Genomic DNA, 22,298 nt, shown 5'->3' with positions numbered 1-22,298 from the left:
ATCTCTTTATAGGACCAGTGAGTTGTGGAGTAGGAGGGAAGTCCATTGCTGGGGTGTAAGAAATGGTCCAAAGTTACAAGACATGACAGAGAGAATAATTATATTAGAAGATTCAGCATCATATGAACATCTCTCTTCTTTGCACAGACACAGCCAAAAGGTTTGCAATCTTAAATGTGATCTGGGCCTGATTCCCATTTAAACTACAGCCCTTTTTATACCAAAGAGAGGGTGCAAATATAACTTAGACCTACTCTGGTGATTACCTCAAAGATTGATGGTGTTCTTTGTAATAAGTAAAAATCACTCTACGAAAAGGCTTTTGCTGTTGAGGAAGGAGAAGAAGAAAAAGGCAGGTTTGGTTTTTTCCAAGCATAATGTTTTAAGAAAGTCATATCTGCAGTACTTGGCAAAGGAATATAAGATAAAGTTTCTGCAAGTCACAGTTTTCCTAATTTTACAGCTCGGTAGGATCTGCAGTTGATAATGACCTATATACACAAGGCCCAATTTTCTTTTCTGTCACCAGGCATACTGTTTATACCCAGACTGAGGGGTGAATATTCTGATAGATTTGGAAAGGCTGATTGTTTCTTTGACCCATGTAACTCTGGTGAGATAGCAAAGTGCAAAATTTACCCATAAGCAGCTGATAAAGTGTCCCTGTGGTTTGCAGTCTCTGCATATCTACTGGAAAGACTAATGTATAGTTATAGCCCAACTCCAGGGAATTTCTTTCTTTTAGAGATCTTTGATTTTGTAACTGAAGTGACTATCCTATCTTGCAAGAAGACATGGAAGAAAGTATAATTTACTTTGTCTTTTTTTGGTATTATGTAGAATAAGAAGTTTTTCATTCCTTTGGAAACTTCTTAAGATTTCAGAAATGCTCTTGCTCTCATGCTGGCTCATCTAAGCAGTGGGAAAAAAATTGGAAACAGCTTTCTGAGAATAGCCAGCACCTGTGATAGTGTAGATCTTGATATGCCAATCCTGCCCAACTGAAGAGAAAGTAGAGATGTGAACCAGTTTGCTTGTTCTTGAGGCAGGGCACAGAATATCAAGATATGCAGGGCTTTTTCCTCTGTCTCACTGTTTTCCCTTAATAAATTCCACTCCAGGGCAAAAAAAGTCTTGTCAAAGAGGGCATGATCCCATGAAAATTTCTGTTTTACCAAATTGGCATTTTTCATTGTAGACCATCCATACTCAGCATTGATTTTACATTGCAGCTTGACCAGCTCACTTGCATTTCAAAGTAGAAGCTGGAGGAGCTATTGATTGCTTAGCTGAGCAGGTTGAATATGATCTGCAGTCTCCTCTTACACATTGATTCCTTGTCTCTTTACTCTCTGCATCCTGAATGTCACTGAACTGTGAGAGGCCTGCTAAATGGACAAAAATATTGATTTCCTTTCCCCTTCTTTTATTTTCAAAAGCTCCTTATTTACCAAGAGCTGAACTAATATCAGGAAAACAAAAGATAACAAAAAAAGGCAGAAGGATGGTAGTTTTTGTGTATTTTTTAAAAAAACATATGAACTTGGTTGAAACTGGAGTCCTTTGTGTTTTCATCAGGAAAGGTTATCTGCCTGTGTGAAACCTTTGAACTCAGGCTGTTCAGCTTCATATTTTACTATCGTCTGATTGATGATGAACTTGTGGGGTTGCTTTCCTAAACTGCTGTACCTCTACTGTTAGGATTTTCTGTGATTTTTACAGAGAAGTTAATGAGCAGTCCCAGCTATGCCAGGTTTTAATGCAGAATGCAATCAGTAAGTCTTTTGTTAGAGTTTATTGTACAGTGTTTTGTTCCTATTTTGTTCACCCACAAGTGTGACACATTGCAATACCACGTTTAGAGGGATGGAGGAAAAATTCAAGGAATATAAGCTGGAGTCAAATAAAAATGAGGAGACATGCCAAGGGGGACTGGGGGGACAGCATGAGTGTCCAGACATTTTAGTATCTGCTGGTGGTCTGTGTAAGCTTAGACATACTTGGGATGGCAAATGGGGCTGGTTACAGTCAGGGTAAAACTAGAACTGGCCCAGAACATCCAAGTGTGATAATAAAAATACCCAGGAGGTCCTTGTTATCCACTGGCATTGTTTCTTCTAGTAACAAAAAAGTAAAAGCAAGGTAGAGGGATGGGTAAAAACAATGAAAAATAACTATTTTACAGGGAACATTACTTTTCCTATAAATCAAAGTAATTTTCATGTTGTCTGTGCTTATCATTATGAAAAAAAATTAAAAATGCATAAAGAGTGATACAAGTATTTTATGGAATGAAATGCAATTTTCCTTTAATGAAGTATTTGAAATTGAAAAAAAAAATTCTTCATGTGTCCTTTGCTTAGAAGTGGCGGGGAAAGGTCTGTTGATAAATTTCCAAATTTCTAAGGATTTGTGCTCTAACACAGGATTTATGCTGTAACAGTGGCTACATCTTTGCTATAGGATAAGTCCCTGTGCAAAACACTCCCCAGGATACAGCTGGGGAGACACTTGGAGAAGTTGTTATGAATAATCATCCAGAAACACCTACATTGAGCAACAGTGTGTTGTTGCTAGGTATGGAGAGATCCACGAGAGCCTTTGAAAGTCATTAGTTTGCTTGAGAGGAGCAGTTCTCATTTTATTTGTAAGAATTGGATGGTCAGTGACACTCACAAGCCCCCTGATATCCCTGCTTGTGCTTTCTGGGCCACAAAACAGGCTCAGAAACTTTGAAATCGAGCAGATGGATCCAACTCTGTCACAACAAAAGGCATCAATTTTCTGCATTGCTGTGTGTAATGGGTTGACCCTGGTCAGATGCCAGACACCCGCCAGAGCCTCTCACTCCTCTCCAGAGCTAGACAGGGGAGAGAAAATGTAACAAAGGAGAGTTCATGTGTTGAGATATGGACAGGGAAAGATCACTCATCAAACATCAATTACAGCAATACAGGCTGTAGGGAGAGATATGAATTGAATTTATTACACTGACAAAATCTGAGCAGGATTACGAGTCCTTAAGAACACCTTCCCTCCCACCCCTCCCTCCTTCCCAGCTCCACCTCCTACTCCAGCAGTGCAAGGAGACAGGCAATGGGGTTATGGTCAGTTCTCACCTGTGCTTTCTTTGGTTGCTCAGGGAGGAGTTGTTTCCCTGTGCCACTGTGGGGACCTTCCCACAGGAGACAGTTCTCCACAAACTCCAGCCTGAGTGCATCCCATGGGAAGAGTCCTCCCCAAACCGCTGCAGCATGGGGTCACTCTTGCATGGGGTGCAGCCCTTGAAGGACAGGCTGCTCTAGCGTGGGCTCCTCTCTCCATGGGCCTCCCACAGGGTCACAGCCCCTTCTCAGGCAGCCACAGCTCCTCTGTGGGCTGCAGGTGGATCTCTGCATCCCCATGGATCCCACGGGCTGCAGGGCACAGCTGCCTCACCATGGTCTCAGCACAGGCTGCAGAGGAATCCCAGCTCTGGTGCCTGGGGCACCTCCTGCCTTCTGCACTGACCTTGGTGTTTGCAGAGTTGTTCCTCCCACATGCTCTCACCCCACTCTTCTCTGGCAATTACAACTGCTCAATAACTTTCTTTTTCTTTCTTCTTAAATGCATTTACCACCATTTCTGATTGTCCCAGGCTTGCCAGTGGCAAGTCTGTCTTTGGAGCTGCCAGAGCTCATCTCTGCCAGCCATGGTGGAAGCTTCTAGCAGCTTCTCACAGAAGCCACCCCTGCATCCCCACTGCTACCAAAACCAGACCATTCACACCCAATATACTGTCTGAACAGGTGTTTAGCAGCCTCTCCACCCCTGGTTTTCACTTCATTTATAGAAATGAGTTGTCCCCATCGCCATTTAAAAGTGATTTAGTTTTGCTTTATTCATCTGACTTGTTGCAGTTCAAGTAGATCTATACTTTCTTTTTGCTATTGAGGAGCTCAGTGCTATTACTTTTATTTTAGTGGAAAGTCACACAAAAATGAGTTACTTTCTGGCTTTAACAAAAATGTAGAATGTGAGATGGGTAGTCCTCTCTGACATTGTATTTAATATATATATATATCTCTCATTATACAGATGGAGTGGATAGTAAAATTAAATGTCTTTATCTAAGTAAACATAGAAATCAGAGGTGAAAAATATACACTCAATAACTCTGTACTGGCTTTAGCAGCAGGAGGATGTCATTTATGGATAATGCCCCTAAAAGCTCCTGTATGTACATGCTGTCCCATTCTCATAACTTTCTAAAGTGTTTGTCACCGAAACTGTGGGAAAAACAAAAACCCTCTAACAACATTTTTAATATTAGAGAGTCAAGGCATTACTTTATCATCTGGCTAAGATGTATCACAGAAATCATCTCATCCACACATAGCCTGGGTGTGCAGAGGGAATCATTCCATGACACATGACATTTATTAGATTTTTAAGATCTTTTATACAGTCAAAACTCATGGAAAAAAAATGGGTTAGTGTTCATTGGTCTAAAGTTGTGTAGTTCTTAGTACTTGGTCTCCTATTGGATCCAGATTTCTTTGCTTTGATGTTAAGCAAATCTTCATTCCTTGATTTGCTTACCAGTCTTTTCTAGAGGAGATATCTCCAACTCTGCCAGAGGTAGAGTCTGGGGTAGATGTTCGTAGTTGGCCACTGGTGGCCCTTTTATCTTTTGGGCTATTCCCAGTCTGTTGAGAGGTTAAGTTCATCAGACCTCACCTAGAGGAACAATGCCCTGGAAAGAAACTTAAAATTATTTTTCCTCAGGCAAAGGCAAACAAAACCTCTTGACTGAAGTTAGACAAAAATTTTTAAGCTGGTATGTTTTCCAACAGGTTGTGTGAGCAGATCACTGGCTCAATTGAACTTTTCTGTCTCTCTCTTTTGTTGCCACCATGTTTCTTTGGATATGAGAAATTAATGCTGCCAGCAGTCAGTGCAGCATTCCACTATCTGTTTGTTTGGTGATGTCTTTGTGCATCTGGGCACGCTGTCCCAAACCACCTTCAAGGGATGTTGATCTTGAGTACAGTTTATAGGGCCTGAGTCCAACCACCAGCCTGCCTTCTTCAAAAATACAGGCTATCAGTTTCCTCTTCTTACTTCACCTTCAGGAACGGATCTATATTAACCTTGAGGCTTTAGAGAAAAAAAGAACCATTACTTCCTTTGATTGATCAACTCGCTGCTGTGTGCTTGTTGGTTTTTAAATCCCCTAACATGCCTATTTGAAGTCATCAGTTGGGACTGCCTTCTTCTTCTGGAATTTGATTCAAATTCTCCTGTTTTGAAGTTCTTGGTATTTGAGGTTCAAGTTGTGGGTACTGTTCCACTTTCGTACACCCACTGGTATAATTTAGCAAATCTGTCACTTATGCTCAATATAACAGAGTCATTTAACTGCAGGATCTCATTGGTGCAATTAACCCTGTTCCTTTAAAATGAGGAGCTGATTGTCTTGGCATTCATGGGAGCAGAGAGCACAGCAAAGTGCTGCAGTTCCTGGCCCTTCCAGAGCAGTACTGCAGTCAATTGATTATTTTGTTAATTGGTTTTGCATCCAGTATCCTGCTGGCTTATTATCATCCGAGTGACTGTATGCACCATGCAGAAGTACAAGTACAGTAAAAATCAATAGTTGAAACCTTTTTTTCCTTGTAAAGAAAGCCATCCATGAGCTACCTTTGATACATGACCTTCATTCTGCTTGCAACACAGCTAGTAACTTTTTCATAATTTAGCTCTATGCTAATAAAGTAGATGTTCAGGTTCTGATCTGAACTTAAATTTGTATCCTAATGAGAAAGGAAGAAATTACTTAAGAAATAAAAAAGCAAAAGGCTGTTATTGTAGATAAATAAGCCTAATTTTGAGATGGTAAGATTCATGCTATTTTTGTAAGAAAATCTTGTTGTTTCACTAGGGTCTAATAAATATCATACTTCACAGGCTTGAATCATTTAGTGACTGTTATCAAAAACCAGAATCCTATTAATGCTGCTTTTCCTGCTTCAGTTAGAGAAACAAGGATCTAAAAGCTGGTGTGAGGTTGCATTGTGCGTGGGATTGAGGGCTGGGTTCCAGGACTGATTGTCACAGAAGCAGATGGGATTATGGATGTTACGAGATGAGAATATTTCCAGTACTTTTCTACTGTTGGACACGCAGACGTGTTCTCTCTTGCATGTGTTTTTGAAACCTTGATGTGGTGCTTAATGCCTTTGTATTGCTGGGGAAGCCTACTCTTCTGTCAGAATTAGAATCAGATGCAGTTCCTCTCCTGATCTAGACTAGATATGAAAGCAGAAATTTCCTTCTTGGGAAAAAAAAAAAAAAGCATTTTTCTACTGTAGCTACCCAGTTGGTACATGGGAAGAAGAAGAAGAAGATGAGGATTTTGCTGAGTCAGCTGTGTGCAGCCCTACATGAGCAGTTTTTCACCCAGATCACTGGATTTGCATTATCGTTTTCCAAGTTTGTTCTTTGGGGATCTTTTTTTCTGGAATGTATGGATGTTACCTGTTCTTGGGCTCATTGCTTTCTAAACGCATCTTTGTGAGGAAAAAGGCAAATTCTTACCTTGTGCTGGTTAAGATCACACTGCAAGGCAGCTGACTAAGGCAATTTGCAGCTCATGGAAAAAGCTACCAAGAGCTTTTCCAAAAATTTCAACTCTTTTTTTTCACAAAAATGCCTGATCTTTTCCTGATTCAATTGTATGACTTACTGTCATTTGCACATATGAGGAAACCCCCTTCATTTTTGTGGTGAAAAAGAGGTCCCAGAATTTCTGAGACTGTTCTGTCTGTGGATGGTGACATCCTGTATGCCCTTTCTCCAGGTGAAACATTCAGAAAACAGCCTGCAGAGTAGTTTCAGTTCAGTGAAGATTATGCCTCTTTGAGGGGTGTATTTCCTTGTCTCAGGAAATTATAATTTATATATTTTACTTGTCTGATGATGAGCTTCTGGGATGGTTTCCTAAATGGCTGTACCTCTAGTGTACAGCTAAAAAATACACTATGTGTCCAAAAAATACACTATGTTGTATTGTGAAGATGGAACAAATCAGACAAAGCAGATGATACTGAAGAGGGAAAACAGCCTGTGCTATTTCTGCAAATTGCTCCCTCTCTTCCTCTCCGTTGTCTTAAAAGACAAGCCAGGGCTCCCCAGCATTGCTTTTTAATTAGTAGAAATCCTTTTCTACTTAATCCTAATTCTGTGCCTTAATGCAGGCAGGTCCTGCAGAGCCAGCAAGCTTATGTGGGAGCACAGAAATCTTTTTCTCTGGCATCCCTCTGCATGAAGCTTGTCTTCTGTTCCCAATTATGTTCTCTGGTGACAGCTTGGGGTTTGCAGTGGCAAGCAGAGAGGCAGGGGGGAGGCAGAGTGACAGGTGTTGCTCTGTCTCCATGGCATCACTGAGCTTTGTCTTAGAGCTGTCAAACACTGTGCTCATACCTTTCTTTACTGTGTACAGCAACGTGGTGCCACAAAGTGCACCTGGCATGGCTCCTGCTTAGTCACTGTCCTCTTACCAGGTTATTTCGTATTAGGTTTTTTCTTTACTTTCAATCTGTTCCACTTTTAATGAACCTGCACAAGTATTGGGAGCACACATATAAATGGAAGCATCAATTTAGTATTTTGCAACTTGGTGCCTTTAGTTGAGGAGGTAAAATTCATACAAGTATATTGTTAGAAACATTTGACACTGCCTTTTCAGGCCATACTGTGCCCCATCCTGCTCTCTGTGAATTGGTATTAGGGTTTTGGGGTTATAGTGAAACAGTAGAGCTGTGATAAAAGCAGCTTTTAGCCCCCATCAGTTAGATCCCAGTTTCATCTCTGTCACAGACACCTCACTGAGCACTGTCTTTTATGCTCATGCTTTAATTAACAGAGACAGAAAGATGCCTCCAAGAATGATTCAGCTGTCCTAAGGTCTGATTGAACCTTTGGATGAATTTCTCCTGTGTGGATTTTGACTGACACTATATATATAAAGTTGCTATGACACAGCAGCGTAACTCATATGTATGCATTTTTAATCTGAAATGCCAAAGTCACACATGGAGAAGTTGTTCTCTGAGTTATTAGATTTATTTAATAACCATGGATTCTTTTCAAGAGCACACCTAAGTAAAAGTTAAGGGGTCTTACTGCCTTCTAGCTGCACCTAAACATGTATTTAATGGTTTTAAGCATTCCTCTTTGATCAGGAAGGTTAGATTTTTTCTTTTTTTTCCCTTTTTTTTTAAACAATTAAATGTTAGTACTGTTCATGCTATCTTGTTTCCATGTGTTAGGCTAAAGAGTGCAAAGTGAGTATGCCAAAGTTGACAGCACCTTTTGCAAGGTCTGTGAATATGTCAGTACATGTTACAACTCCAGTTACAGCCACTGGGTGGTCTCCTTTGGGAAGGCTCTTTTACATGGGTACAAATAAGGTGGTTATGGTCTGACCTTTGGAGCTCCTGCCTCCAAAGATGTTTGCATGTTTAACTTTTCTTATATTCTACAGCGCTTCCTTAAATGTCTTGTGGATTTGCGGTGCATAAAGAAAAGAATTTCTGAAAATCTGTGATGACTTGTGTTTTATAACCTGTATTTTCATATCCTATATTTCAGCCAGTGTGGTCAGTTTAGTGGCTTTTTTGCCATATATTTTTTTCTTGGCAGTATATTTATTTGTCACCTATTTATTGCAAGGATAATCCATGAAAGTAGATCACTTTACAAGACATTTTTGAGAGCCTCAGAAGTATGATGAAAGCTTACAACACCATATTTTTTTCTCCCAGAAAATTTCTTTGGCAGTGTCCTGTACTACTGTAAAAAGGGGAGTTGGAGGGATTATTTTTGATAGATTTCTCAGATGAAAATAAAATGACAAGGCTGCCAGCATGTGTACAGCCCCTCTAGGAATCCTTCACCTCATGTATAATGTGGAGGCATAAATAATCAGATTGTTCCTCCCTGTCAGGCAGGAAAGGTTATCTAATGATCTAATAATGCCCTGGAGAAAAATCTGAAAAGGTAGAAGTGTGGTTGAGACCTGCTTCCTCGTCTTGTCAAATGTCTACAGCTTGAAGCTGTGTCATATTTGGGATTTGTTAAATAATTTTAGCTTCTATTTTGGTGGCAACAAAAAATAAAAAATAAAAATAAAAATAAAAAAAACCCCAAAAAACCCAAAAAAAACCCCAAAAACTGTGGCAAGAGGACTCATGATAATGATGCCTGGAGAGGGGCTCACTCTTATGCTGATTGTTTGGTGTCTAAAATATGCTCAAGCTGAGTTTTTTCTCCAGATATGATGCTCTGGGGGAGTCTCTTCCCCTCACAGCTGTTGCAGTAGTCCTGGATCTTTCTACCTCTTTGTAAATTCTGACTGGCATCAGTCCCTGGTTTAGAAATTGCAAATGAATGACACAAACACAAATAGTGTGTTTTCATAACCCTTATCACTCATGAAAACAAATCTAAAAAAAGCTTTTTATGTGTTTCAAGAATGCTGAGGTAAAGATGTAAAAATTAACCCTTCCAGGTGAGGAAAGCTGTGCAACAGGAGGGCTTCATCAGAAGGAAGAGAGGCTATAGAGACATCAATGACATTGACATCAACATGAATGATCCTTTATTTACAAAGCAGTGGTACCTGGTAAGTTCTGAGAGAAAACCACAGTAATCATAACTAAATAACTGTCATTCAAGCCGTTCTGTGCAGTTGCAGTGTTTTCCAACAGTTCTTTCCAAATGCAGGACTTGGGAATGGATCCAAGGCTCTGTTGTGTTGGTTTTAATTGTACCCCTTTTATATTGGGAAGATCCAGCACATTTCAAGAGATAAATTTCATTTCAGTCAATGGAAAGATCCTTAGAAGGCTTGAAAGTGAACTGTATTGATGTCCTGTGGGCATTGCTGATGTGCTGATGTGGCCCCTAGAACTGCATATGAACCATGTCTTTGAGCTGTTGCCAGGTAAAATATTGTTATGGAATTATAATTTTAAAAAGTATAATGTATTTGCTATCAAAAGTTAAAGCTTTTCTTTTCTTATGGAAATTTGAATGTAATTTGTCAAAAAAAGAACAGCTGAAAACTGATGAATTTTGGCTTAAGCTAATGTCAAAGGAAATTCATATTTTGCTTAATTGTTTCAGTTTTTCTGTGTCATATTTTTAGAGTGAGAAGTCTTTAGTCATGAAAGAAAAGTTATATTTTTACTTTGAAGTGAAATTATTTTTTAATTTAAAAATTTATAAAGTAATTCTGGTCAGTTTTATTGTTGCAACATATTTATGATTAAATACTCAGTAAATGCAGTACTGCCTTGTTAACTTAAGAAGGGTATTTTTGCTTAAGAGTAATGTTTCTTCCTCTTAATCCATTTCTTATGTTTCATGAATCCATCCAATGTGGCTGCAGTTTTTTTTTCTGCTGAGGCAAAAGTTTTCAAATGAATTGGAGGCACATTAGCATGAATGGATTTTATCCTTGATGAATCAATAAACTAAAATGAGGATTAATTAACTTATTTTCTGGTAGTTAATCAAAATGTTGCAGTGATAAAAATAACAAAAATTTTGGAAGCTATACAATAGATCCCTGCTTTCAAGAAAAACTATTTCCTGCCCATAAAAAAGTCCTCTGTAAAATCAGTTATTCTAACTTTTTTCCTGGATTAACCCACTGACTGACATGTTAAGTGGAAAAGTCCTTTTTCGGGGTCCAAAAGATTCGGTGTTTAACCAAATCTTATAAACCACAAAAGATTGAATTTTGCCAGTGTTGAGTTTTTTCTGTCTGTTTGTTTGTTTATTTGTTTGTTTGCTTATTACAGCTGCATTATTGCAGTAGATATGATTATGGACAGATGCATACTCCAAAAACATATGGAATATATTTTCTGTGCCAAAGATGCATGCAGACACATAAAGGAAAAAACAGTGGCCGTGGAAATATGTCAGTCAAGTTAAAAAAAGCTATTTTTTTTTTTCACTGATGTATTAGATTAACACTGGTCAAGCAGATGGGACTCCTGGACTTGACCTTAATGTAGCTGAAGCATGGGAGCTGGGATACACAGGGAAGGGAGTAACCATAGGAATTATGGATGATGGTAAGTGAAGACTGAATACTAATTTAATACTTTTAAGTAGACTTTTTTTCATGTAATTGAAGTTAAAAAAAAAAAAATATTAAAAAGTAACAATCAATTACTTGTAGTGGTGAGACTACCAGCCTCCATAAATACTTTGAGATCTCCAGGGAAAATATGATACAAAGAAAGGGTTACTGAAGAATGGATATCCAAGCATTAAAAAGAGTTTGCAGTTATCACTCAGATGTCTTCCAGGGCACACTGTAATGGCCATTAAACCTAAGGAGAAACTCCCCTTGACTTCTGTAGGCACTGACTGGAGGAGGAAATTGCTGTGCAAAAAAAAAACCTAAGAAAATGTTTTTTGGATTACATTATTTTCAAAGTCATCCTTGATAGCTGAAATAATTAAACAGTTTCATGCTGAATGTCAATGAAGATCTGCATATTAGATATATTGCTACTTTCAGACTAAGTTCAGGAAAGATGAAGATAAAAGGTACAGTTGAAGTTACAGCTCTTCTACTTATGGGTTCTTGCTGAAGTACAGGAATTCCATGCAGTCTCTCGACACTCTTTGGAAAAAATTTTTAATTTTTTCCTTTAATGGGGGTGAATAAAATTAAAGATAAATAAAATGTCTGTATCCACATATGTTTTCTAGAGTCAACCAGGATCTGTCCTTACTTATTTCTGTTCCTCACCTGCTTACTCCTATGGAGTAAGAAAGTAGACTCAGACACCTGGATATTAGGAAGAAATTCCTTGCTCTGAGGGTGGTGAGATACTCTAACAGGTTGCCTAGGGAGGTTGTGGCAGTGTTCAAGGCCAGGTTGGATAAGGCCTTGAGCAACCTGATTTATGTATTGATGAAAGATCAGTCTCATCTGAGAGATGACCTCCTGTGTAATAATTTCACTGATCTCACAGAGGCAGGACTTGGCTTTCAGATTAGCAAGGCATGACTGTGATGGGAACGATGGCAAATTATTTGAGCTTTGCGTCAATAAAACTGATGGTCCATCAGATACAGCTTTCAGAGAAGGGAGCAATTTGCCTTTCTAGTAACTCTAAAAAAGATGCCCTGAATAACAGGATACTTCATAGAGATTTTTATTGTCCATCTACCATTTGGGTCAGTAACAAGGGTCTCCTAAGGTAAACCTAATGCTAAGGACCCTACAGAATGAGAAGTAATCTTTCCATCAGAAAAAACTATGATGATATGGCATTCTTCTTGCAAATAAAATAGAGCATGTGATGGGGAGGTGGTTGGAAAAACAGGATAGAGTGGTGATGATGAAAATGTAGCATGAGATTTGTGGCCATTGCTTTGTATGTTTTAACTGGCTATGTAATAGGTCATCTTTTCCCAGCTGAGTGTAGATCTGCCACCTCTGTTACACCATCCACTGGGATTTGTACATTTGCTATGTATAGAAAGATGACATGCAATAGAATGAGAATATTACATACTGTTAGAACCTTTAGCATGCTACCAAAATGTGGAGCCTATACACAGATATTTGCTAAAATGGTTTAATCCCATATTAAAAGTTCTCTTTCATGCATGTAATCTGAAATGTTTGCCTTAGTGATCACCCCAAGTCTACTCTAGGTAATTTCCTACTTAGTTTACAGTGGTTAAAAATACTCGTTTTTCTGTCCTGCACTGGTCCAGTGCTTACTAATCTTGTTAGATTTGGTATGCCTTGAGATGACAAAACTCATACAAAGATAAATTGTGATTTAAACCTTATAAATAAATGTGATTTAGTCTACAAGACAATAAATTTTGTCATTCAGCTCACTTTTTCAAATGGCATCTGGATTTTGACATAAGTTATTGAAAAGTCCATGTTTAAAAACTGGAATCTGACTTCAATCAGCTGCATTATTCACCATGATTATTTTCCTGTAGTTGTAAAGTAATCTTGTTCTGTGATCATTAGAAAATCTTTTTTTGAAGCTCTTAACTTTTCTGTTCTGTCATTGTCTTATTGCAGGAATTGATTATCTGCATCCAGATCTTGCATCAAACTACGTAAGTTCATGCTGACCTTTTCTGTAAGATGTGGATTTTCTTATTACTATAGTCCCTCTGATACAAAATTTTAAATAGGGAGTAGAACAGCAGTACAGCTGGACTCCTGATCCTAGTGATCATGCATTTCCCATTGAATGAAGCAGACTGAAAATGGGGCTGCCTGTGCAAGGAGTGGAAATGTGACAAGGCTCTTTGTGGAGGAATGACAGTCTTGTGTCACGTTAAATAAGCTGCAGCTTGCAATATTGGATTTAGGACAGAAATAATTAACCTGTGAATTTTCTCTAAGTCCTGCTATTAAGATGCAGAATGCCCCTATCACTTGGAGGGCCATGGAGCTGTGGGCTGTGGCAGGGCATGTATTAGCCTTTGAAACCTCCAGGAATAGTTTAATTCCTTTATAACAGGTGTTTTGACCCAGTGCTTCACAGCATGTGCAGGGCAGATTGTGTATGCTATGCAAAGTGATTGTTCCTCAAATCTACCTCAGGATTCAGACCTTTGGACTAGAGTGCATTTCTTAACTCTTTGTCTCCCTCCAACCCTCCATTGGCACTACCACTCCTATCTTCAGGTCCCTTCCTGAGGGAAGCCCAGGCTGCTTCAGCTGAGCAATGTGGTTTAGTTTGCAATTGCAATTAAATGAAAAGAGGAATGAGGTGACTTGGAGATTTTGGAAAAAAAAAATGTCAGCCACTTGGATAGAACAACTTGAAAATGAGGAAGACAGTTATTTTTTCATACAGGCAGTTTGGAACATAGTAACACACACAGGATGAAAACCTATTTGTGTTGCAAGTAGCAAAGCACATTTGGTAGATAATAAGTGGATATAGAAGGCTTTGGAGAAGGCATTTGGGAAACAGCTGACCACAGAATGCAGATTAGCCAGTTTCACTCCTTATGAACTGGCTTAATACAGCTAATTAAACCCTGTGCCCTGACTGCAGAATTCTCTCCCAAGAGAAATAACTCAGTAGGATGTTCCCATAAATTGATAGAAATAAATAATTTTTTAAAAGGCAGCCCTTTTTCTTTGCAGAAATTGTGCTCTGTGTATGTTCTAGCAAGTGATGTGGGCAAACCACATGCTCTACATTCACTTTTCAGCAGCAAGTGTGGACAAAGTGGGAATATTCTGTTTCTAAAAATCATGTTTCAAATATACAAGCAAAAAGTCTGCACAATATACCTCATATAATAGTTCTGTTGTTAACAGTGAATTTAGGATCATGCCCATGCCCCATCAAAACTAGATTATGCTGTAATACAGTGTTTTCTCTTTTAAGTCCAAAATATTTTGTGTTTGATGGATAAATATTTGTCAGGTTTAGTAGAAATAGATTTGGTTAAGAGTGGCAATAGTGAATATTGTGGAAATTAGTGGAAAATGATGCAGAGAAGGGCAATGCACAGACATGATGGTAGAAATCCTGAAATAATGGAGCTGGAGAGAAGTCTGAGAGTTAAGAGATATTGGGATGAAAATTTGAAAGAAAAGCTGTCTGGACAGGGGGTCATCAAACATTTAATAGCAGTCATGGAAGACTTGTGAGGAGACTGACTTTGAAACAGGAATCTGAAAAGATTTGTGCAGGAGTGACTTTGTCCAAGTGAGGAGGGGTTCTGTAACGTAGCAGTGATCAGGCTGTGGAGGGAAAAGAGAAGATTAGCTGGCTAATACAAAATGCAGAAGCAAATGGCTGGTTGGTAAGACAGTCATTAAAGGAGCAGCAGAAAGATCTTGAAGGAGATAAGACCTCCAGGCTTTAATACTGAAATTCAAAAATAGGACTTTTCACATGAGGTCTGTGGTCCTAGGCTGTCACAGCATTGTGTCTGAGAGGTGGCTGGTTAAGGACAAGCTTGATTCCTTCTCCTGCTACTAAAACCTGCCATCACCTCCCTTGCCCAGCCACAGCAGAGTGAGTGCAGGGCTTGGTTCACCTGTACTTTGCCTCTCCCTGCAAGGCTGCATGGGCTTCCTTGAGTCCCAGGAGTTCCTGCTCTGGCAGCCTCTGCTGTCTCTCAGAGGCCATGGGGGCCTTTTTCCCAGTAGGTAGTAATTTGGGCATGAAGTAAAGATGAGGGACTTGAATTCCACTGAAGAAAATATCAGTTTAGATGTAAAAATGCAATGAAACGAGTTTCTTAAGCTGGCATAGCAATTATAGTCATCTTTGTATAACTCCTGTACCACATTCTTGGTGTTTCACTATATCTGCACTTTGGGGCAGCTTTCTCTGAAGTTCTGTTGTTTATTTTTAGGAAATAAAAAGCTTCTCAATTGTATTAAAGCCTGCATACCCCGGCAGTGTCTGTACATCTTGCTTGGAAAATTGGGAGCAATTGGAAAGTCTCTCAAAGGTGGTAGGTTTGGCAGTTGAAGCATTTTCAAGTGTAAAACCTTGGCCTTGGTTCCTCATTTTAATTTGGCTTTTATGATTTTGACTTTCTGGTCTTCTTGCTTGAATAGTTTAATGGAGGTTAGCACTTAGATGAAATGCAGGGTCAGAGAAGAGAAAGATCTTTCTGAAGAAGAAAACTTTGTATTTTCTCTTAAGACTGTTGAACTTCTACCTATCACATGGAGTGCACTTCCATCCATATTTTTCTTTGTAGTTTTTTAAGATTTACTGCTTGAATCATCCATTTCTGGTCTTAATGCTCTTTATATACATGGAAAAACGTGTCTGCTCACGGTGTGGGTGGACTGCTCTCCCAGCATTGCTTCCTGGCTTGCTGCAGTAGAGCTCCTTGCTTTTCTGGGACCAGGGAGTTATGGCAAAGCTGGAATTTTCCATTCTACACTGTGAATGCAGAGAGACTCATTGTCAAATGATCTACATTTTCTTCCAAGCCTTGGAAACCCTGCAGGGAACCTTGGAAACCTTCAGGAAATTATTTTTTTCAGTGCAAAGAGAGCCCTTCATTATAAACTGATAATTAAAAAGCTGGGGCCTAATCTACACCACGGTTTGCTTTCAAATCATAATGTACATATAAACACAGCAATTTTCAGGACTGATTTCTCCAAGATACAGCATCTGAGTGAGAAAGAAATGTCAGGTTACAGGGGCTGCATCTGAGATATGTCTAATAAAAGGGGGGAAACGCAACTGTTGGGGGTGGACATAGCAAATTATTTTAAAGAAAAAACTAAGCAAATAGAGATTTCTTGTGCCACAAACAGAAACATAAGCCGAGCTCTCTCTGGTACCAGTTTTTTATTGTGGTATTTTATCCTTGGCCACTGTCTGCTGGTGAAGGTCAGTGTAGCAGCATTATCCCACTTAGAGCAGTGGGGAGCTGATCATCTCCTAGAAGTGGGTTTGTCCCTGATTAGCAGTGGTTAGAAAAATCAGGATCCCACCAAGAGACTGGAGCCAGGAGTGAAAAATTGCTGGTTTCAGTGTCTGAATTCTGTCTGAAGCTGAAAGCTTGTTTCAAAAAACTCAGGGAGAGAGAGAGAACAAGACTAACACTGTAGGAAAACTGGAAGTTACTATGTGAGTAGGTAACATTTTCACCAAGTATTGATGCACGTAGAATGAGAATCAAGCAGCAATTCTTAGTAACAGACAGCAATTGAAAAGATGTTGAACTCTGTAGAATTGCACAGATATAACATGTGCAAACAAGCATCAACCTGAGCAGTGGTTCATTGCTGGCCTTCCCCAAACCTCCTCTCTTTTCTTCTCTGTACTACGAGTCCTTATGGTGCAGCCTTATCTTCCAAGGTCCTTGCCAGCTGTCACTCAAACTGTACACAGGAAAGGCCCTATGTAAGGAATGAGGGAAGATTTTTTTGGATTTACCTCAGGGTTAGTCAAAGTTTTCTGTCATCTTTTCTGTCATTTCTCATTCAGATGTGAACAGCAGATGGCCTTACCTATCTTCTCTCCCCGCTTTGTCAGCACCTCCAAACACAAAGCAGTCTCTCTCATCACTTCTGATAACTTGTCTCCAGCCAATACCATAATGGCTCCCCCTGCCTTGCTGAGAGTGGGAGCATATTTTTGGAATAATTATCTTATCACATAAGCAGTGAAGCAAGGAAATGTTCCACTTCTGTTCTGAGCTGCATTTGCCATTGTTTGCTAGAGGAACAAAAACACCATTGAATAATCTTTACAGCCACAAAAGGAATAAGAAATAGTACAGGCAATAAATTTCACACTGCAATATGTGCAGCAAAGGATAGCAACAGGAAGGATCTTCTTACTTTTAGAAAGTCTGTTTTTCCTTCATTACCATGAATTTCTGAGTATGATTTGGCCTCCCTGCACACCACAAAAAGGACCAGCAAACTGTTCTGGCAGCCATGAGCCTGATTACAATGATTTGCCATTACAAACCATCAGTATCTCCACTAAAAAATCTCTGGGGCCTAATTGTGGGATTTTGTAGAGCTGACAAAGCTCCACTGACAATTATTGATCCACACTGCTTTGGCCTTGGTGACCCACCACCCCCCCGCCCTGAAATCCCAGCTAATTTTTTTCATGAATCCAGTAGAGTCCACATATTACTGGTGGGGAGAAAAATGTTATCCCTTCTCAGGGCAAAATTTGTTGGAAACACTCTGAAGACATTGAAAAGCTCCCAGTGTCTCTGCACTTAATATGAACCCAGGGAATCCTCAGGAGTCGCAAACACAAACCATAGGACAGTAAGGTTCCTACTGGCCCAGTGTCAGGGAATGATTCAGGCAGCTTTATGAGATCTGATTCCCATGGCATGATTTTCAAAAGACTCTGAGATAGTTAGACTGCATTTCCTACTGCATTTCAAGGGGTTATGCAGCATATGCACTAGACACGTCATTTCAATAAACCTTTGCTTCTGATACATTAAAGGTATTTTATGGGAAAACTCTATGTGCTGACTGTCATTGCTAGCATCTATTTTAATAGTAATGCTAAAAAAGCATTTATTATAAAAAATAAAGAAGAGAATAAACTTCTTTCAGCACATCACTAATTAGATTTGGGCTTGGTTGTTTTCTTTTGGGTTTTTTGGTGTTGCTTTGGAGTTGGGTTTTTGCTAATAAGTTTTCTAAAATAAACACTAGCATAAAACCTAAAAATTATCAAGCAAACCCTGGGATAAATTCACAATGCATCCTTCTGCTAGCACTGAAAATTCAGTTAGAACACTGATGGATGAAGGCTGTTAATGAAATTTCTGCCACAATCTGCTTCAAGAAATTGCTGCGACAGAATGAAGCCTCTCTTTTGCCAGGATGGATCAAGTGTTAAAATGTGAGGGTGACTGATGCCTTAGCAGTCAAAACTGGTAGCTTTCTGTTGGGCTGTTTATGCTGCTCAGGTGGCTTCTGGCAGCTCAGGGGCTTATTTTAGAATTTAGAATATGATTACTCAGGACATGCATGACAATAAAGTTTCACTGGAAAAAAATTAGAAGTTACTGGGAAAAGAATTAAATTCTCTTTCAGATATGGCTATTTTTTCTGTTACTCTGTGCAGGATCAGCTTCTGGGCTCATTTTTATGTTCTGTGCAATCTGTTTTGGTTTTATTCCTCAGAACATAATAAAGGCTAAAAAAGAGATGATGCCTCCTCTGATCATATCAGCCAGGCATACAAGGTTCTCAGTGTACCTGGAGGGGTGTCCTGAATTAGTCACATACAGAAAATGCTTCAAATCTTGGAAAACATAATGGGCTCCTACAAACAGTCTTTCCCTGCTCCCAGCAGTCACTGCTATTAAAGGAACATGTCACTGCTGCTCATGTATTGAAGTCTAAATAAGATGACTGTACAGTTCCTCTGCTCTGTACCTTATTGCTGCTCAACACGAGCACTGCCAATGGGGGAGAGAAGCCTGTGCAAAGGAGATGTCAGGGTCTTCCTATTTAATGAAAGGTAAAAAGTTTCTGTAATCGTAATCTCTAGCTTTCAACTCAATCAAAAAGATGGAACAGCAGAAAGAATGTAAAGGCTCTTTCTCCTCTGGATAATTTCATGTGGCCAGAGGACACAGAAAGAGGCTTTTTCTGCAAAAGAGGCTGTGACTTGTGAGGGAGGTGTGATTGCCTTAAGGAGGGATGATTTGTGTCACAGAGCTATGTTTACAGCTGAAAGCTGGATTTCTTCCACTGAAGGTTGTTATGTGAATGGCTTTGCTGAGCCCATTTTAAGAGATCTGGACCCTGAATGCTTGACAAGACCTGGGGCTTAGTGATTAGTACCATCCATGGAGCTGGAGTTGGCACCATGCCACTGATGTTGGCCTCTCCAGTGGGATGCACTGATTTATGCTGGCTATAACAGAGCCTCAAAACACTGCTCCTTAGGAATCAAAAGGTACTCGCATATTGTAGTTGCATTTGCCCAATGTTATTTTCAGACCAATATATGCTGCAAAAAGTTTCCAGCTTTATTCTATATTAGAACCACCTGAAAGGGATAATTTTCAAGTTAAATGCATGCCTGGTGTGCAAGCAATGTGAGATGATGCTGAAGATACTGTGCAAGCTAACAAGCACTCATTGTCTGCAGCGTTTATTTTTCTCTATAATCAATGCACTTAATCAGTTGCACACTGAGAAAGTGCAAGGTGGCTAATCACTTTAATCATAAAGCACTAGTATTAATTTTCACTTAAGACATCATCTGTGGAAAGTAAATTAAGATTGTTGAAATGAGAAATGCACAAGGATGAAAGAGCAGATGACATTTCTGCATCAGTTCTGGCTGATGCTTTTGGAATTGGCTTGTGCCTCTCTCTAGGGTTTCGCCAAGTAAGCCTTTTTATAAAATTAAAGTGTCCATGGGGAAATGAAAGTGAAATATTTTTATTTTGGATCAGTTCAACCTAATTTTAAATATTTGACATCCAGAATATGCTGAATTAAAACAGCAGCAATAAAATCCCACTCTGGTGCTTGGTGCACTTGGTGGAAGAGGGCCAGAGACATGGTCCCCTGGAGGCAGTGAACACCACGTAATTTTAAAATCAAGTTCAACAAGTTGAAAAAAAGAGGTTTCCTTTCCTCAAAATGAAAGTAATACATTTTCCGTTGAAAATGGCCTAATCAATTTTTAAAGATTTTTTCCATTTAAAAGGAAAAATTTAAATTTTTTATTTAATTTTTTAAAAGGAAAATTTAATTTTTTAAAAGGAAAAATATTTTCTGTTTCTCAAAGAATAGTTATTTAGCTGCTGATATTTTTTAAGACCCTAACCAGTGTGGAAATCCCTGAATATCCACCAACATTTAGATGCAATGTAATTAAAATTCATGCTGTAGTTACTTTTGGTTACCAAGGTATCACCAGGGAAGTCTGAAGTAGATGGTGCATGTGGAACACTGTTCCCTCACAAAGCTTCATCAAAATTTGATGGGGTTTAGGGAGAGTTTTTTGGGCCCAGTGGTGATTTTGGCAAGGAAAGTCACAAATCGACTTTAAACTACTGGGCTTTCAACTGATTTTAAAAGGAGAGCTTTGGTCAAGCCCTCTGGATAAGCTAGTCTTGCAAAGTAAAAGAGTGTAGGAGACCTGGAATACATAACTAGTGCCCTTTCTTTTTGAAATCAAAATGGCCTAGATACAGTAAATAAAGATACAGATGTTCGCCAATGCTTTAAACACCTCTCCTTCACTGTACCTGTAAATTAATTTGGTTAATTTGAAATTAATTCAATCTTTTCCATCCTGGCACTTCATCTTGGCACGGTTGTTTGCTTTGCATTGTTTGATTTTATTTGTATGCATTTATGTTCTTCATGTTAATATTTTACTTCTTGGCAGCTATGTCGGTAGTTAAGATGTTTTTAGACACCTGCCTTATTTCAGATTGCTTTGATTGAAGTATAATGTTCATAATTTCTGTTTCTTTCCCAATAGAAGCAATATGCATAATGAGCTTCTCTTTCCAGGGTACAGAATAGCAGTGCACAATGTCTAATAAAATGCTGGCCACGTTGAAGTCAGTGGTAGTTTCTGTGTTAAAATCAGCAATTTGACAGATCATATAAATAGCAGTTTGTTCTACTGTGCATTGCCTTTATTTTTTAAGCATAACAGTAAGAGGCATAGAGTTCAGCAGAGCAAATAATGATACCAAGGGCTGTGGAAGCATGACTGCCTGGGATAGCATGATTTCCTGTGGAACAGAAGCTTGTACTTGAGGAAACTTTGGCTACTTCCAGTACTGTAGAGCTGGTTTTTGGTGAAACTTAAATGTATATGGCAGTGGATACCTCAGTCACACGTTCCCTGTGCTGTCCTTACCTGTGAGCACTGATGCAGATTGGGAATTGTTGGAAATGTTTTTCAGGCAGATCGTGTTCTGACTTTTGTTAAATGAGGTGAATCTCTAAATATGTACAAAGGTGAGGATGAAGACTGTGCTGTGTTCAAGGACTTCATAATTTCAATGCTAGCAGATGTTTTTTAGAATTTCTTCTTGTGAGAAACTAAATCACTTTAATTCAGTGGCACTTAACTCATTTGCAGGATTAGTCAACCATGATACCATGTCTGACAGATGTAGTTGAGAATCTTTCTGTCAGTCATCTAATGATGTCTAGGACACTTCTTAAATTTTAACATCCAGTAAATTAATGTGAATACATTAGCTATGATCAAATAGACTAATCTTTAACAGAAGAACTTGGAATTATCATGTACTATTTAAAATCTTAAATACTTGAAAAGTTTAGTGTGTGTGGATTTGCATGAGCACATTCTGAAGATTCCACCTTTTCTCTCTGTAATTTTGGATTTAGATTATTCCATATGGAATAAGCAATGCAAACTTTATTTAATGCCAGAAAATCTAAATTGGTGCATTAAAATTCCTGAGAACCCAGCATGTCTTAACAGTGTTAGTCACATTATAATTCTCTCCTGGGATGTTAATGAGGTCAGCTTACAACTGAAATAACACACAATACATCTCCAAGACCTTTTAACTCTACAGATTGTTAATCAAGCTTTGTTTGCTTTGTATGACAGAAGAAATGCAGGTAATGGTTTGCATTATGTTTTTGAGTCTCTTCTCTGAAATTTTCACCTCCTTTTGCTTCATCCTATGTGTTCATTCATCTTCCATATTCATGCAATTTAGGTGAAACACCAGCTGTGTGGTTGTGAACAGTTCTCTTGTCA

The 22,298-nt window shown here is 38.9% G+C and overlaps 1 protein-coding gene across 1 annotated transcript in view; it reads left to right on the top strand.

Annotated features, from left to right (window-relative positions):
* PCSK2 (proprotein convertase subtilisin/kexin type 2) overlaps positions 1–22,298 on the top strand; it is a 98,779-nt gene that overhangs the window by 40,734 nt on the left and 35,747 nt on the right. Inside the window, exons 3-5 of the mRNA XM_053938797.1 lie at positions 9,554–9,667; positions 11,021–11,129; positions 13,118–13,155. Of these exons, the coding sequence (XP_053794772.1) occupies positions 9,554–9,667; positions 11,021–11,129; positions 13,118–13,155 (261 nt within the window). The remainder of the gene's footprint in view (positions 1–9,553; positions 9,668–11,020; positions 11,130–13,117; positions 13,156–22,298) is intronic.

The sequence above is a fragment of the Vidua chalybeata genome, chromosome 3, assembly GCF_026979565.1.
Source record: "Vidua chalybeata isolate OUT-0048 chromosome 3, bVidCha1 merged haplotype, whole genome shotgun sequence".
Taxonomy (NCBI): Eukaryota; Metazoa; Chordata; class Aves; order Passeriformes; family Viduidae; genus Vidua; species Vidua chalybeata.
Note: the sequence above shows the minus strand (reverse complement) of the source record. Positions and strands in the feature narration are given on the sequence as shown.